Here is a 14,757-nt window from a genome sequence, read left to right on the forward strand (position 1 = left end):
TATAGCATACACACCTTGCTGTGTTCTGATACAGGGAGATACAGAGAGCTTTCAACTTTCTGTAGACCACAGCAATTTGGGAAGATGGTATCAAGACCGATATGGTAGACCCAAGCGGTGGGGTGTAATATTCTACTCCCATAAGCTCCCTATGGACACAAAATGTAGTCTGTCTTTTGGAAATTCACCTAAAATTAATGGTGGTTCTCCTTTGCCATGAAAAAGCTCTCGAAGCACTCAACCAGAATCAGAATTATGTAACCAACAGAAACTAAAGGGTTTGGGGAACCAAAGTCGTGGGAGATTTGTGAGCTGGGTTGTGTAAAATTAACGTTGGTAATTTTAAGCCCTTTTAATGGAATTGTTCTCAAGAACACAGTAAAGTGGAGCATATTTTTTACAGGTTAACCTCGGATGAGATGACTGGAATCTTCTGTGAAATACCTACAAATTAACTTTTTCAAGTAAGTAAATAGAATATATAGTTTATTATAAAAGTACTTTCTTCAGGAAATATGAAAATATGATTATAAACACAGAGCAAAAACGACATTGGTGTTGCTCAATGACATTATTCATTGTGACATCAAAATGAGCACAGTCCATATAGTCCCAAGTGCTGAGAATCAATAAAGACTCAACAAGAAAAGCATCGCACTAACAATGTGTCCCTGGCCACGCCACCACCATTCCACCAGGCTGCAGGTGGATACGTTCGTGTTTTACAGTTCTCTGCAGATCTGGGGCCCAAACTCTGAGATGTAGGTGGATCACCTGGATGTCAGTGGAAACTGCTCATTTCCCTCACATCCTGGGATACACATGGGCAGAGTAGAGGAACCTGCACCATTTTTTCCCCAAGCATCTGGAGATGATCCTGATCTGAGAGGTTCAGGGAGGAAGTTATCAGTGGGAGGAAAACATTCTGAAGGCAGGTGTTACCCTTCGGTTCATCTGGTTCATGGGTGTCTGGGTTATGACCAGACTGATGGATTCCCTTCTCCTTCTTCTTACTTTTTCGATTCAGGGTAATTAGACTAGAAAATCCCTTTCTAGGCTCTGCTATGGAGAGACTGGGATGTTAATCTTTGCTTCTCAGATTGGACTAGGCCTGCCGTTAAGATCTGACATCACCATAGCATCTGATGATTCAAAATGTGGTTGAGCTGAAGCAGCCCTGAGGTGGTTAAGCTGCTCCAGGTCAAAGCAAAACTCATGCCACTCAACAAAACAAAACTCATTCAACAAATACTTACCCAGCATTGCCAGGCACAGTACAAGTTGCTGAAGACTACTGGTAGACCTATTATTTGGCTTAAAACCTGAAGCATAAGCTTAGGGGGCATGTTTTAGAAACACATTTTAAAAATCTTTAAAATGATGTTTCTGATGGGTGCATGCACATGTGTTTTGCACAGGGGTGTGAATGTGAGATAGTCTATAGCATCTTGCACTCGGGTTCACTGCTTTAACAGACAAGGAGCAGCCCAGCAGAGAGGTGGTGAGTAATGCATCAGTGGGCATAGAGACCCCTAACCTGATGAGCAGCCTTACCTGTCCTGGCATCCCCTAGACCATTCCTCCCCCTGGGCACAGCATGCCGGGGCCAAAGCTGGTTCCTGAAAGTTTTCCTAATGGATTTCTCTTCACAGGTGCAACCCAGCAGCCATCAGCAGGTGGCAAGGTCACTGGTCCAAGGCCAACTCTGCCCCTTGCTATGGGAAGGGTGTGTATGCTGGACATGGGGCATGGAAAAAAAAAGCCTCCTGAAACCCAGTGGCAAAGAAGAACAAGACTCATTTATCCCACTATCCCATCTAAGGTGGTGCTTTTCAGGCTTCTTCAAGTCATGACACATAGAAATGGATGGCACGGTATTTGGACAACCCTGGGCCACAACCTCACGGCAGGAGACCCGCATGGGAGCTCCAGCACCCAGGCATCCCACGTGCCCCAGCTAATGCTGGGTGAAGGCCACTTGAGAATAAAGGAGCTTGAGATATTGTAGATGATCTGCTCCCTTGGCCAAAGCCCACCTTTAGAACACAGTTCCAGAAGGTAGAAAGATGGACTGAGTGGCTGAAGGTGGGAAGCATTAGCAAATCCCACCCCCAGGCCCTGCTCAAGGCCAGTGCAATCAAAATCTCTGTGGGCAGGACCAGGTTTTCTTTTTCAGGTCTCAGCTGATTCTAACATGCCACTAAGGTTGAGAAGCATGGCTCTGTTGTGTTGTTATTGTTATTCAGTCACTAAGTCATGTCCAACTCTTTGTGACCCCATGGACTACAGCACGCCAGGCTTTTTCAGCCTGGGTCTTGGGTCTTTTCCAGCAAGTCAGCTCTTTGCAACAGGTGGCCAAAGTATTGGAGCTCCAGCATCAGTCCTTCCAATGAACATTCAGGGTAGATTTCCTTTAGAATTGTCTGGTTTGAACTCCTTGCAGTCCAAAGGGACTCTCAAGAGTCTTCTCCAGCACTGCAATTCAAAATCATCAATTCTTCAGCGCATGACTTTAAAAGAATAAAAGACAACCCAGAAACTAATCCCACCACCATAAAACCCGAGACTGCAAGCCATGTGACAGAGCTGTTCTTCTGGGTTCCCTTACCCTCCCTGCTCTCCACCCGGGCGCTCTTTCCTTGCTTTGTCAGCAAAAGTAAATAAATAAATAAAAGAATAAAAAACCAAGGTCCTGGAGCCAGAGGGAGCTGGAATCCTGGTCTTTCCCCATTTGCTGAATAAGGGTGAACGCCTTGCTGAGCCTTGTGGAGCTGTGTGTTCTTATCTGTTAAATGAGGTCAATAACAGGCCCTCCTATAATGTTATGGTGGCATATGGAATGGTGGAGGTAATGAACCCAGGCCAGCTTTAAATGTAATTTTCTATTTTGAAAAGCTTCACTTGATTATTCAACCTTCACTGTTTTGAAGCTCTGGCCACTGGGTACAGTATTTTTCCCAATAATTAATTCACATATTAAGCAAACTCTTGAATGTCCACTGTGGCTCGCCTGATACTAGGTACCAAGGATTCAAGGGTGAGACCTATGTTAGAAGGAGCTTTCCGAGGAGGTTTCTATCTAAGTCAAGGCTGAGTGCTTGGCAAGTGAGAAGTTATTAAAAATTGAGATGGGGCTTACAGTCCTGTCCTGAGCTGTTTCACTCTAAACACCCGGTGTTACTCCCCGCCCATGGTCACTGCTCTGCCATCAAAGGCTCCGGCGCTTCTCCTGTGTCTAAGGATTGGGCTAAGGGATTCCCAGCCTTGTTATTATTTGCCTGCAAGGGCCTTCTGCCCACGTTTATTTTGAACATCTGTTAACTCTCTACTTCGGTTAACACCAAATAAAACTTCAGTCACCACCAGATGCAAAAATATAGAAAATGTACCAGAAACAGCATTATGGTTAATATAACTAGCAAGGTAATCAGGACATGATGGACGCGGCTGGAGCTGTTCCGTACCCACGGCCCAGACAATAGACATGACCCTGAACATCCCCCGCTGAGATGAAGGGTGAACGTGTGTATCTGCCACATATTATATAATAGGAGTTGAATCACAGAATGCAGAACAGGCCACTGGGACTCCCCCGGTGGTCCAGTGGTAAAGAATCTGCCTGGTAATGCAGGGGACAGGGCTTCAACCCCTGGTCCGGGGAGATTCCACATGCCGCAGGGCAGCGAAGCCCGAGCGCCACAACTACTGAAGCCCTGGAGCCCTGGAGCCGGTGCTTCGCAGCAAGAGAAGACACCACGATGAGATGCCCGCGCACACAACTAGAGCGCAGCCCCTGCTCACTGCAACTAGAGAAGGCCCGTGTGCAACAGTGAAGACTTAGTGCAGCCAAAGAAATTAATGAGTAAAAAATAAAATTACTTAAAACTTAAAAAAAAAAAAAAGGACAGGCTGTTGATCACAGATCAAAGGTGATCTGTGATACCAAAGTCACAACGATCTGCTTCTGCATCAACCCTGAAATGTAACCTAGAGTTTGTCTTGAAAAGTGTAGATGAACAAATAAAGATGTATCCTGAAGAAAGAGACCACAGAATAAAATTATCTGCAGACTTAGCATAGGAAGCAAACTACATCCCAAGGCTATTTACCTGTTTTATTTCTTTTCCTACTGCACTTATACCACCTCAAATGTTATTTGATTGTGTAGTTGTTTATTGTCTGTCTTCCACCCCACTCCCATGTAAACGACAAGAGAGCAAGGACTTTTGCTGGCTAGTGTATGCCACAGTTGATAGAGAACACAGAATAAATCTGTGGAATGAATAAAAGAATATGACAGGGAAAACTACAGGCCAGTGCCTGTAATTTGGCTGCACTTTTCTTCGAATAATGCTCTAAGGTAAGACTTGATGAGCTAGATTACTTGAAAACTCAGGCCTATGTTGCTCCCAGCGGCAGAGCAACTTGGCTGAATCTGCTAGTCTAAGGTACTGAAGCTGGCTTTTCAGCCTTAAACAGAAAATCCAGCTTCATCGTTTTTGAAAAACAAACAAAAAACAAATAGTCTTTTGAAGCTGGTTTTATTTACTCTTTGCCTATATAACTGAGAAGCAGTTTTGGAAAAGCAATATTGTAAGATGAAAAGAAGAAACAGAGAAGAAAAATTTCCCTTATTATCCTGGAGAGACTTTCCATTGTTCGTTGGCCAGGTGCTTTTCCTCCTCTTGAGTCACCGCACAAACTAATTTCTTTTTCTTTTTTTTAAGTATATTTATTTATTTTTTTACTGTATCAGGTCTTAGCTGCTGCACATGGTCTGAACAGTTGCCTCAGTATGAGAGTTTTTTCTCCAAGGCAGGCAGGATCCTAGTTCCCCGACCAGGGATCAGACCCAAGTCTGCTGCATTGCAAGGAGGATTCTCAACCTCTGGACCACTGGGGACGTCCCTTCTTTTAGTTTTTTGTAAAGATCAACCAATCTTGCCAATCAGAACTGCTCACCAGTAGACTGTCCTCACTGTGAAGGTCCACAGGCATTTCCCCAGCAGCTGTCACTTTCCATTTGAAGTGAAGTGAAGTGAGAGTCACTCAGCCGTGTCCGACTCTTTGCAACCCCATGGACTATATATAGTCCGTGGAATTCTCCAGGCCAGAATACTGGAGTGGGTAGCCTTTCCCTTCTTCAGGGGATCTTCCCCACCCAGGGATCAAATCTCAGTTTCCCATATTGCAGACAGATTCTTTACCACCTGAGTTATATTCAGTGCCATGCAGCAATTCCAAATGAATGTTTAGGGAACAGTTTGCAAAACAGGGTACATTAATTTGGGGGCATTTTTGTTGAGATCCTAAAGTGTGAGCCTCTAAGATGATACCTGGGGACCCACTGTGTGTGTCTAGGGACCACAGCGTGAACTGGAACTGTTGACGTCACAGTCAGAGCACAGAACCCCCAGCCCTGACACAGGATTACAGAAAACTCCCGAGCCTGGCACACAGAAGTTACTCGGAAATCCACACATGAGAATGCAATTGTCCTGAAACTGCGGACCAACCTCTTAATGTTGCACGTGCCCAGCTTTCCCTTCAGTGCTGCCGTTGTTGTTTTAGTCTCAGTTGTGTCCAACTCTTTGCCATCCCATGGACCGTAGCCCGCCAGGCTCCTCTGTCCATGGGATTCTCCAGGCAAGAATACTGGAGTGGGTCGCCACTTCCTTCTCCAGGGGATCTTCCCGACCAAGGGGTTGAATCCAAGTTACCGGGAAGCCCTCCCTTCAGTGCAGCTCCAGGTGAAGTGCCGTGGAATGGCCAGTACGTTGGGGGTGAACCCTGCCAGAGCTGGCTCTCTGCTGGCAAGGCACACATGCCTAGCACTGCCATCCTAAAGCACCAGAAACACACACCCCTTGGGTGGCCATGGGTGTCGACCGCAAGGCTGAAAGCTGAGTCTCTTGGGTTTTGCAATTAGCTACATACGCCAGTGTGCTTAGTAACTCTGCTGCTATTCAGAAGAGACCAATTCAGCATAATCTCCTTATGTGGGAGTTAACTCATATACTTGGTTTAAAAGATACAAAAGCTCTGTGAAGCACACAGATAGGATGGCTCAGGGGACTGTAACATGAGATCCGGTCTTTCACTTCCAGGTTAGCAGCTCTTTTAGCTAGGCATTGCCTCACTGCCACCCCATAGGTTTGCTTAATCAGTTGTATCAACCCTCTTCCTGGTTTTAAGAAGTCCACATCAGAATAGCCATCGATATAACAACTGATGTTAATATTATTTTTGATCAAGGTGACCATTAAGGCTGAAATAGACCTAACTCTGAACTCAGATTTACGTTTTCTTTTAAAGCAGGGATCTCCAGCCTCCAGGATCTAATGCCTGATGATCTGAGATGGAGCTGATGTAACATAGAAATAAAGTGCACAATAAATGTAATGTGTTTGAATCATCTTGAAACCATCATCCCCCATCCCTGGCACGGTTCATAGAAAAATTGTCTTCCATAAAATTGGTCCTTGGTGATAAAAAGATTGAGGACTACTGTTTTAAAGTATGGGCTTCCCTGGTGGCTCAGATGGTAAAGAATCTGCCTGCAATGCAGGAGACCTGGGTTTGATCCCTGGGCCAGGAAGATGCCCTGGGAAAGGAAATGGCAACCCACTCCAATATTCTTGCCTAGAACATTTATTTAGTGGCTAGGTAGATATTTCAGTGTCAACATTCAGTTCAGTTCAGTTCAGTCGCTCAGTCGTGTCCAACTCTTTGCGACCCCATGAATCACAGCACGCCAGGCCTCCCTGTCCATCACCAACTCCCGGAGTTCACTCAAACTCATGTGCATTGAGTCGGATGCCATGCAGCCACCTCATGCTCTGTCGTCCCATTCTCCTCCTGCCCCTAATCCCTCCCAGCATCAGGGTCTTTTCCAATGAGTCAACCCTTCACATGAGGTGGAGAAAATATTAGAGTTTCAGCTTCAGCATCAGTCCTTCCAAGGAACACCTGGGGCTGATTTCCTTTAGGATGGACTGGTTGGATCTCCTTGTAGTCCAAGGGACTCTCAAGAGTCTTCTCCAACACCACAGTTCAAAAGCATCAATTCTTCACAGTCCAAGTCTCACATCCATACATGACCACTGGAAAAACAATAGCCTTGACTAGACGGACCTTTGTTGACAACGTAATGTTTCTGCTTTTGAATATGCTATCTAGATAGGTCATAACTTTCCTTCCGAGGAGTAAGCGTCTTTTAATTTCATGGCTGCAGTCACCATCTGCAGTGATTTTGGAGCCCAGAAAAATAAAGTCTGACACTGTTTCCACTGTTTCCCCATCTATTTCCCGTGAAGTGATGGGACCCAATGCCATGATCTTAGTTTTCTGAATGCTGAGCTTTAAGCCAACTTTTTCACTCTTCTCTTTCACTTTCATTAAGAGGCTTTTTAGTTCCTCTTCACTTTCTGCCATAAGGGTGGTGTCATCTGCATATCTGAGGTGATTGATATTTCTCCCAGCAATCTTGATTCCAGCTTGTGCTTCATCCAACCCAGCGTTTCTCATGATGTACTCTGCATATAAGTTAAATAAGCAGGGTGACAATATACAGCCTTGACATACTCCTTTTCCTATTTGGAACCAGTCTGTTGTTCCATGTCCAGTTCTAACTGTTGCTTCCTGACCTGCATACAGGTTTCTCAAGAGGCAGGTCAGGTGGTCTGGTATTCCTGTCTCTTTCAGAATTTTCCACAGTTTATTGTGATCCACACAGTCAAAGGCTTTGGCATAGTCAATAAAGCAGAAATAGATGTTTTTCTGGAACTCTCTTGCTTTTTCAATGTTCCAGCGGATGTTGGCAATTTCATCTCTGGTTCCTCTGCCTTTTCTAAAACCAGCTTGAACATCTGGAAGTTCACAGTTCGTGTATTGCTGAAGCCTGGCTTGGAGAATTTTGAGCATTACTTTATTAGTGTGTGAGATGAGTGCATTAGGAGGTTTTAAAAAGGCTATGTAATTTGTTACCAATATTACTTACTTAGGACAAATTAGATACCTAGATTTTTGTTCCCAATGATGTTAGTGGGGACCTTGGATTTTTGCATTAGATATAATCAGGTCTGTTCTTAAACTGTGCAGGGCACAAGGCAAGATTATAAGTGAGGTCCACCTCCCATTTGTCTAGATATTTACAACTTAGAAATCAAGCTAACAAACTCCTTGTATATCTATTTAAAATATTTTAATGCTGATAATATTTTTTCTTGACTCTTTTTAATTTTTGGTTTCACTTATTTGATGTAAAATTATTACAGATCCAAACTGGGTGGTTTTCCTGGTGATTCCAATTCCAAAGAGCAGCCAGAATTGGAGACTTGTAGGCTCCCATGAGCGGAGAAGGCAATGGCACCCCACTCCAGTACTCTTGCCTGGAAAATCCCATGGACGGAGGAGCCTGGTAGGCTGGGTCGCTAAGAGTAGGACACGACTGAGCGACTTCACTTTCACTTTTCACTTTCATGCACTGGAGAAGGAAATGGCAACCCACTCCAGTGTTCTTGCCTGGAGAATCCCAGGGATGGAGGAGCCTGATGGGCTGCCGTCTATGGGGTTGCACAGAGTCGGACATGACTTAAATGACTTAGCAGCAGGCTCCCATGAGGGCTTCCCAGGTGGCTCAGACAATAAAGAATCCACCTGCAGTGCAGGAATCGCAGGAGATTCAGGTTCGATCCCTGGGGTTGGAAGATCCCTGGAGGAAGGCTTAGGCAACCCACGCCAGTATTCTTGCCTGGAGAATCCCATGGACACAGGAGCCTGGTGGGCTACAGTCCATAGGGTCACAAAGAGTCAGATACAACTGAAACGACATGTGCAAAGTTCCCCTGAAACGGAACAGTGTTCATCACTGAGGTGGTATGGATCAGCCTCTGTCTCATAAACACCTCCAAAGACCTGTTTTGAATCTTACATGAAACACTGGTAAAGACAGACCACATCACAGATATATGCAGTACTACAATTAATTTGAACACTTATGTCCAGTCCTGTTAGCTAAAACCCACCTGATAATAAAAGTGAATAACAATGTGAGTAATTAACTTTGTTGTAAAATGTAAAAGTCAACTCGCTTACTGAATCCTTACTTAGGGTTTGTAAACCAAAAAAAAAAATAGGGCACATCAGTGCGTACCTCAGGGAACCTTGCTAATTAAAGAAATGAAGATGGAGATGTATTTTCAATGGTGGAATGGCCATTATGATATAGCACAAAATATCAAAATATTCATTGAGTAAAAGACCTATATTCACTTGGAGGGACCATATAGAGCCATATGGTGAAAATCAGGATCGCTTAGGAAAATTGCAGAGGTTCTTGTTTCATTGGTCTGGGGTCTCGCATGGTCTTTTAATGCTTCCCAGGTGCTTCTAATGTTCACCTGTGTCCAATTTACCACTTTCTGGGGACAATGTTCTAAAGCAGGGGTCCCAAACCTCTGGAATCTAATGCCTGATGATCTAAAGCGGAGCAGATGTAACAATAATAGAAATAAAGTGCAGAATAAATGTAATGTGCTTGAATCACCCCAAAACCTCCCCATCCCGGTCTGTGTTAAAATTATTTTCCATGATACCCGTCCTTGGTGCCAAAAAGGTTGGGGACCACTGTTTTAACGGTAATCTTTAGTCTAGAAGACAATAAATAGAAATAGAATAAAAAATCACCTACAATATTTCAAAATGAAGTAAAGACTCTTGCAGGACCTTTGATTTATAGAAAGACATCATATCTTTTAAGATCACTTGTTACAAACAGCATTGTACTTTTATACTACAAGTCTCCTCTTGAAATCCTTGAAAAGAAAACCAAGGAAAAACCCCTTCCCCTCTGGGCTACACCAAGGAAAAGATGGATAAAGGAGGAACCAGGGGGCTGGGAAAGGTCCCACAGGCTGAGAAGGGTTCAAGACACCCTAGAATCTAGAGAACTTGGCTTGGAATTATTATTTGTCATTCCATGGCCACGGCCAACCTAATATCCTAAAATGTATCCCCCAAACATTGATGATATAGTGAGATTTTCCTAGAATTTGGAAGGAGCATCTGAGAGCTATGGAAAAAAACATGAAGAACTATTTCTTCCCTATATCTTTGGCTACTAAAAGTTGTGGTTTTGTGTTCAGAAGTTCAGTCATGTATGACTCTTTCCAACACCATGGACTGTAACCCTCCAGGCTCCTCTGTCCATGGGATTTCCCACGCAGGAATATTGGAGTGGGTTGCCATTTCCTCCTCTGGGGGATCTTCCCAACCCAGGGATCGAACCCGAGTCTTTTACATCTCTTGCATTGGCAGGCAGATTCTTTACCACTAGCTTCTCCTGGGATTGATCCCATTAAACTGACTGCTGCTTTGAAATGACCATTTAATTGCTTTCCAAGTCCCTCTGCCCCAAATCCAAGGGGAAGCAAAGCAACACACGGTGACCAATTCAACAGCCACACCATTGTCTTCTGACCAGTGTCATCTGCTTTAGGTGTAAGCAACAGAAACAGAAGCTACTTGTAAGGCTTGTTTCCAAAAGTCTGGACATATGGTTAAAAACATCTCCTTGGAATGGCTCAGCAGTTCTACAACAGGTGGGGGCATTAAAGATAAAGGACCAGAAGATGCAGGCAAGGAGGCCTTTGAGCCTGTAAGAATCCAGGCAAGAATCCAGAAGTGAGGCTGTTACTGTGGTCTAGGAAATGAAGGAATGGGATATATTTGGAATTTGGAAGGCAGTTTGAGAAGAAACAATTGCTGGGTTTGGCAGAGGATTAAGTATAAAGGCAATACTATGTGTTGGGCACAGGGCCACGGCGTGCTTTCTGTAATCACGTATAATCCTCCCAATAATCGTGGAAGAATACATATTTGCGTCTATTTCACAAGATAGAAGATAGGCGCTTAGAAATTGAACCTATCCATGGCCAAATAACTATTAAATGGGAGTGTCAACATTCAAACCTGGGAATAATGAACCACAAATTATTTTTGATGTTGCTCTCCAGATACCACAGCTCACTGTATGTGACAAGGAAGCACAGAGAAAGATTGAGAAAAAAAGATGAACACTGTATCTTCTCTAATTAAGTTGGAGAAAGAGATATTCAACTTACGATATATGTTAAGTATCAGGAGGTTGGGAGAGGGAGAATTAATATACATTAATTATGTATATGCTTTTTAAATCTCTGTATATATAGTTCAGTGCTGTCCTACAGTAATAAAGAGCGAGACACACATGTAATTTTGTACTTTCTGGTAGCCACATTAAGAGTAAAAAGGAACAGGTGAAATCAATTTTGATATATTTTATTTAACTCAATTATTATTTATGACTCAATATACTATCCTACCCACGCCAGTGTTCCTGCCTGGAGAATCCCAGGGACGGGGGAGCCTGGTGGGCTGCCGTCTATGGGGTCGCACAGAGTCAGACACGACTGAAGTGACTTAGCATTAGCATATTATCCTATTGGGGCTTCTCTGATGGCTCAGTGGTAATCCACCTACAGCGCAGGAGACACAAGATACACAGGTTCGATCCCTGGGTCGGTAAGACCTCCTGGAGGAGGGCGTGGCAACTCACTCCAGTATTCTTGCCTGGAGAATCCCATGGACAGAGGAGCCTGGTGGGCTGCAGTCCATAAGGTCAGACACAACTGAAGCGACTTGGCACACATGCATATTCCTTCATAAAATATCAGATAGTGAAGTGAGATTAACAAAAACCAAAAGAGCAGTCTTCGTGCGGTTATGACAGTGATTTCATCAGTGCTCTCTCCTTAGGCTATAAGTTACCTGATACCTGTCACTTTATAGGAGGTGCTCAAAAAATGCAATGAGTGCTCTTCTGAAGCCCAAGTGCTCTGTTTCCATTTCATTTGAGCAGAAACAAGTAGGGAAAACTCTTTATCCTGACATCAGCCCATGTGAGCTCATGCCTCTTTCTCTACTCAACAGCCTAACCGCCTAAGATAAACTCCCTAATAGGTTCTGCCACAGCCCCCAGATCCAGATGCGCTGTGGTGGGGGAGTTGGGCAGAGGGGTCTGGGGGTGCAAAGTAAATTGTTTCCTTGGAACTCCTTTAGAAATGAGTGGACGGGGACTTAGGAGGGGAGCTCTCCTCAGAGTGGTGTACACAGCCTGTCTGTAGAACAGCCTCCCCCCTTCACATCCTTTTTATATTTGCTTATCTGCCTTGAGCTCTTACAGTTCCACTGCCCTTCATTTTTTTTCAAGCGAGACTATCTTTCTGGACTTTTGCCAGCTGTTCTAAATATACTGCCCTACTGATAACAGTCTCAATTTTTTTCCAGTTCACAAGTTGGTGGGCCAAGTGATCCCTTATAAAATTCTAAGACTTGATAAGAAAGTGTGTTTTAGCAGAAGAGGACAGAAGAAAGGTCAGGGGGAGAAATCACCATCCTTTGTTTACCATGCTAAGAAATGTGAAGATCTCAGAGGAGTGAAATATCGCAGAACTCCATCCTCGGTGACACTCTCACGCGTACTCGGCTAAGCTCTGGATCAAACCCTGACTCACAGATTTATGTTCGTGTCCCACGGCAGTGTCTGGGGCAGGGGTTGGAGCGGGGGGAGGCACGCAGGTGCGTGATGCCTTTACGTTCTACTCCTGGCCGCAGTGAGGCCACGCTGCAAAGCCCTGGTCAAAGGAAGAACAGTTAGCTCATCAAATACATGCACTTTCGGATTACCTTGACTCGGGGTATTTGGTGAGGGTGGCCAGGCTGCTGGTGTACATGTGGCCGCCCACGTCAATGTGGACGGGCGCGTTGGATTTTGTGAGCTGTGCTGGAGTAGGAATGCCTTGATTGTTCAGTGGAGATGCAGGAGATCTAGTGATCAGAGGTCTTGACATATTGGGCCGACTGTCCTACAGAGAGAGAAGCAAGTTTAGACATGTTTGCTTTATTCAGTGGAGAGAAAGGAAATGCATACCTCCTACAGAATAAGCCAGTGACTAGCGCTGATATTCGTTCACTAATAAAATCTGGAAAATCAACAAGCTCGCACTTTTACTATCACGCATATAAAAAAACTCCAAGATATATGACAAAGAAAAGGAAAACTTCCAATGCTCAGAATCAAGGAGCTGAACTAATGTTCATTTCACATAGAACCATGCACTGTGACGGCTTATTTTACTAATGAATTCTTGCATTTAACAACTGGTTAATGGCTTGTGGAGAACTACTATTCATTACAAATGAAAAGATAATCAATACTTGAAACGGTCTCCATCCAGATAAAATACATATGCTTTATCCTTCCCTTGGAAAACTACCCTACTGCTATGGGCTGGGGATAAATACAGACCTTCAGCACTTGGGTTCTGCAGAATGGTCTCTTCAATTTCTATTTTCCAAATCAGGAAAAAGGGGGCATGACTGGTCTAACCATCAGTTCACACACTCAAAGCAAGCTTGTAAACAGGTACCAGAAATTCATCAGTCAACAGATGAAATAAACAAAAAAATAACCCCCATCTACCCACTGGGTTCCTGCTTCTCTCACTAGAAGACTATGGAACTGGGCACACTTTGAAAAGCGTGTCCCCTCCAGTGGCCAGGTATGTGCTTGGGAGCCATGAGCCAGCCGCTCTTGTGCGTGCTGAGCTCGTAGAAGAGATCATTTCCAAGGTGGGGCTGAGGCACATGGCTGGGCACAATGTGCTGCCCCACAGGCAAAGATATCCTGGAAGCAAACGAAGCAGAAAGAGGACATCACACGATGGCACGAGAATGTGCTGAAGAAACTGTACTCTTGAGAAAATAAAACCTGCCATCCTTTCCATGGATACAATACAAATATTTCAAACACCATCCAAACATGGTCAATCGCTTTCAAATTAGAGCCCAAACCACAGACAAGTCAAGTCAGGTCTCTGGCACTCAAAGAAGGGGGTCAAACATTTAGAATCTACAATTAGGAAAAAGGTCAAACAGCACTTTTGTCTGAATTCTGCCAGGCGATCGCCACGAGGGTGCTTGTAGATTTACAGTTTAGCCAGAGATTGTTTGCAAACAATGTGCGGCAGAGTCAGTGATAAGGCATAATAAAGGGATTTTGAGAAATGCCTTTGATGGAGATTACAAATGGGAAGTCATCTAGTTTTTGTGCATAAAACCCAGCATGATGAAATATAAATTTGCAAAACATCCTAGATTTTATGATCCAAAACAGCTTCAGGAGTTACCTGGGGCACAACTGTTGGACTAGTTAGCATTAACCACATGTCCAGGCAAGACTGGGAATGCACGTTTCTTCTGAAACTCCGCATCTACTGTGAATGAAACTACCATCTACGGTGGTGACTGAGCTTTTACTCAAAATGTTGACCATCTGTGTGGTGCTTTTCTCTGTGCTGAATTAAACAGAGCCCAGGAACAGTCATAGAAAGAGTTCATGCTTTATTTCTTCAACTGGGGGAAGTAGGTTTGTAGATGGTCACTGTGTTATTCTTTGTATGTTCCTGTATATTTTTAACAATGCAAAATAAATATTAAAAAACACAAGGGATGATTGCAACACACAGAGAAAAGTGAAAGAGGTACTGGATGGGGAAAAGAACTAAAAAAACAAGGACACACGTCAGTAGGAAATGTAAAGCAGTGAAGGCTGAAATAGTCAACAGCATTTTAAAATCTGGGTGTCAGAAAATGCGTTTTTTCCTTTAAAAGTACAATCATAAAAGTACAATAATATAATCCACTTTTAAGAGCTAC

At 43.9% G+C, this 14,757-nt stretch overlaps 1 protein-coding gene across 4 annotated transcripts in view; it reads right to left on the reverse strand.

The window, feature by feature from the left end:
* Positions 1–14,757, reverse strand: part of KCTD1 (potassium channel tetramerization domain containing 1) — a 212,989-nt gene that overhangs the window by 38,728 nt on the left and 159,504 nt on the right. For all 4 annotated transcript variants that reach the window (XM_025273597.3, XM_025273598.3, XM_025273596.3 and 1 more), the window contains exon 2: positions 12,727–12,905. In XM_025273597.3, the coding sequence (XP_025129382.1) occupies positions 12,727–12,905 (179 nt within the window). The remainder of the gene's footprint in view (positions 1–12,726; positions 12,906–14,757) is intronic.

This window comes from Bubalus bubalis, chromosome 22 (assembly GCF_019923935.1).
Source record: "Bubalus bubalis isolate 160015118507 breed Murrah chromosome 22, NDDB_SH_1, whole genome shotgun sequence".
Lineage (NCBI taxonomy): Eukaryota > Metazoa > Chordata > Mammalia > Artiodactyla > Bovidae > Bubalus > Bubalus bubalis.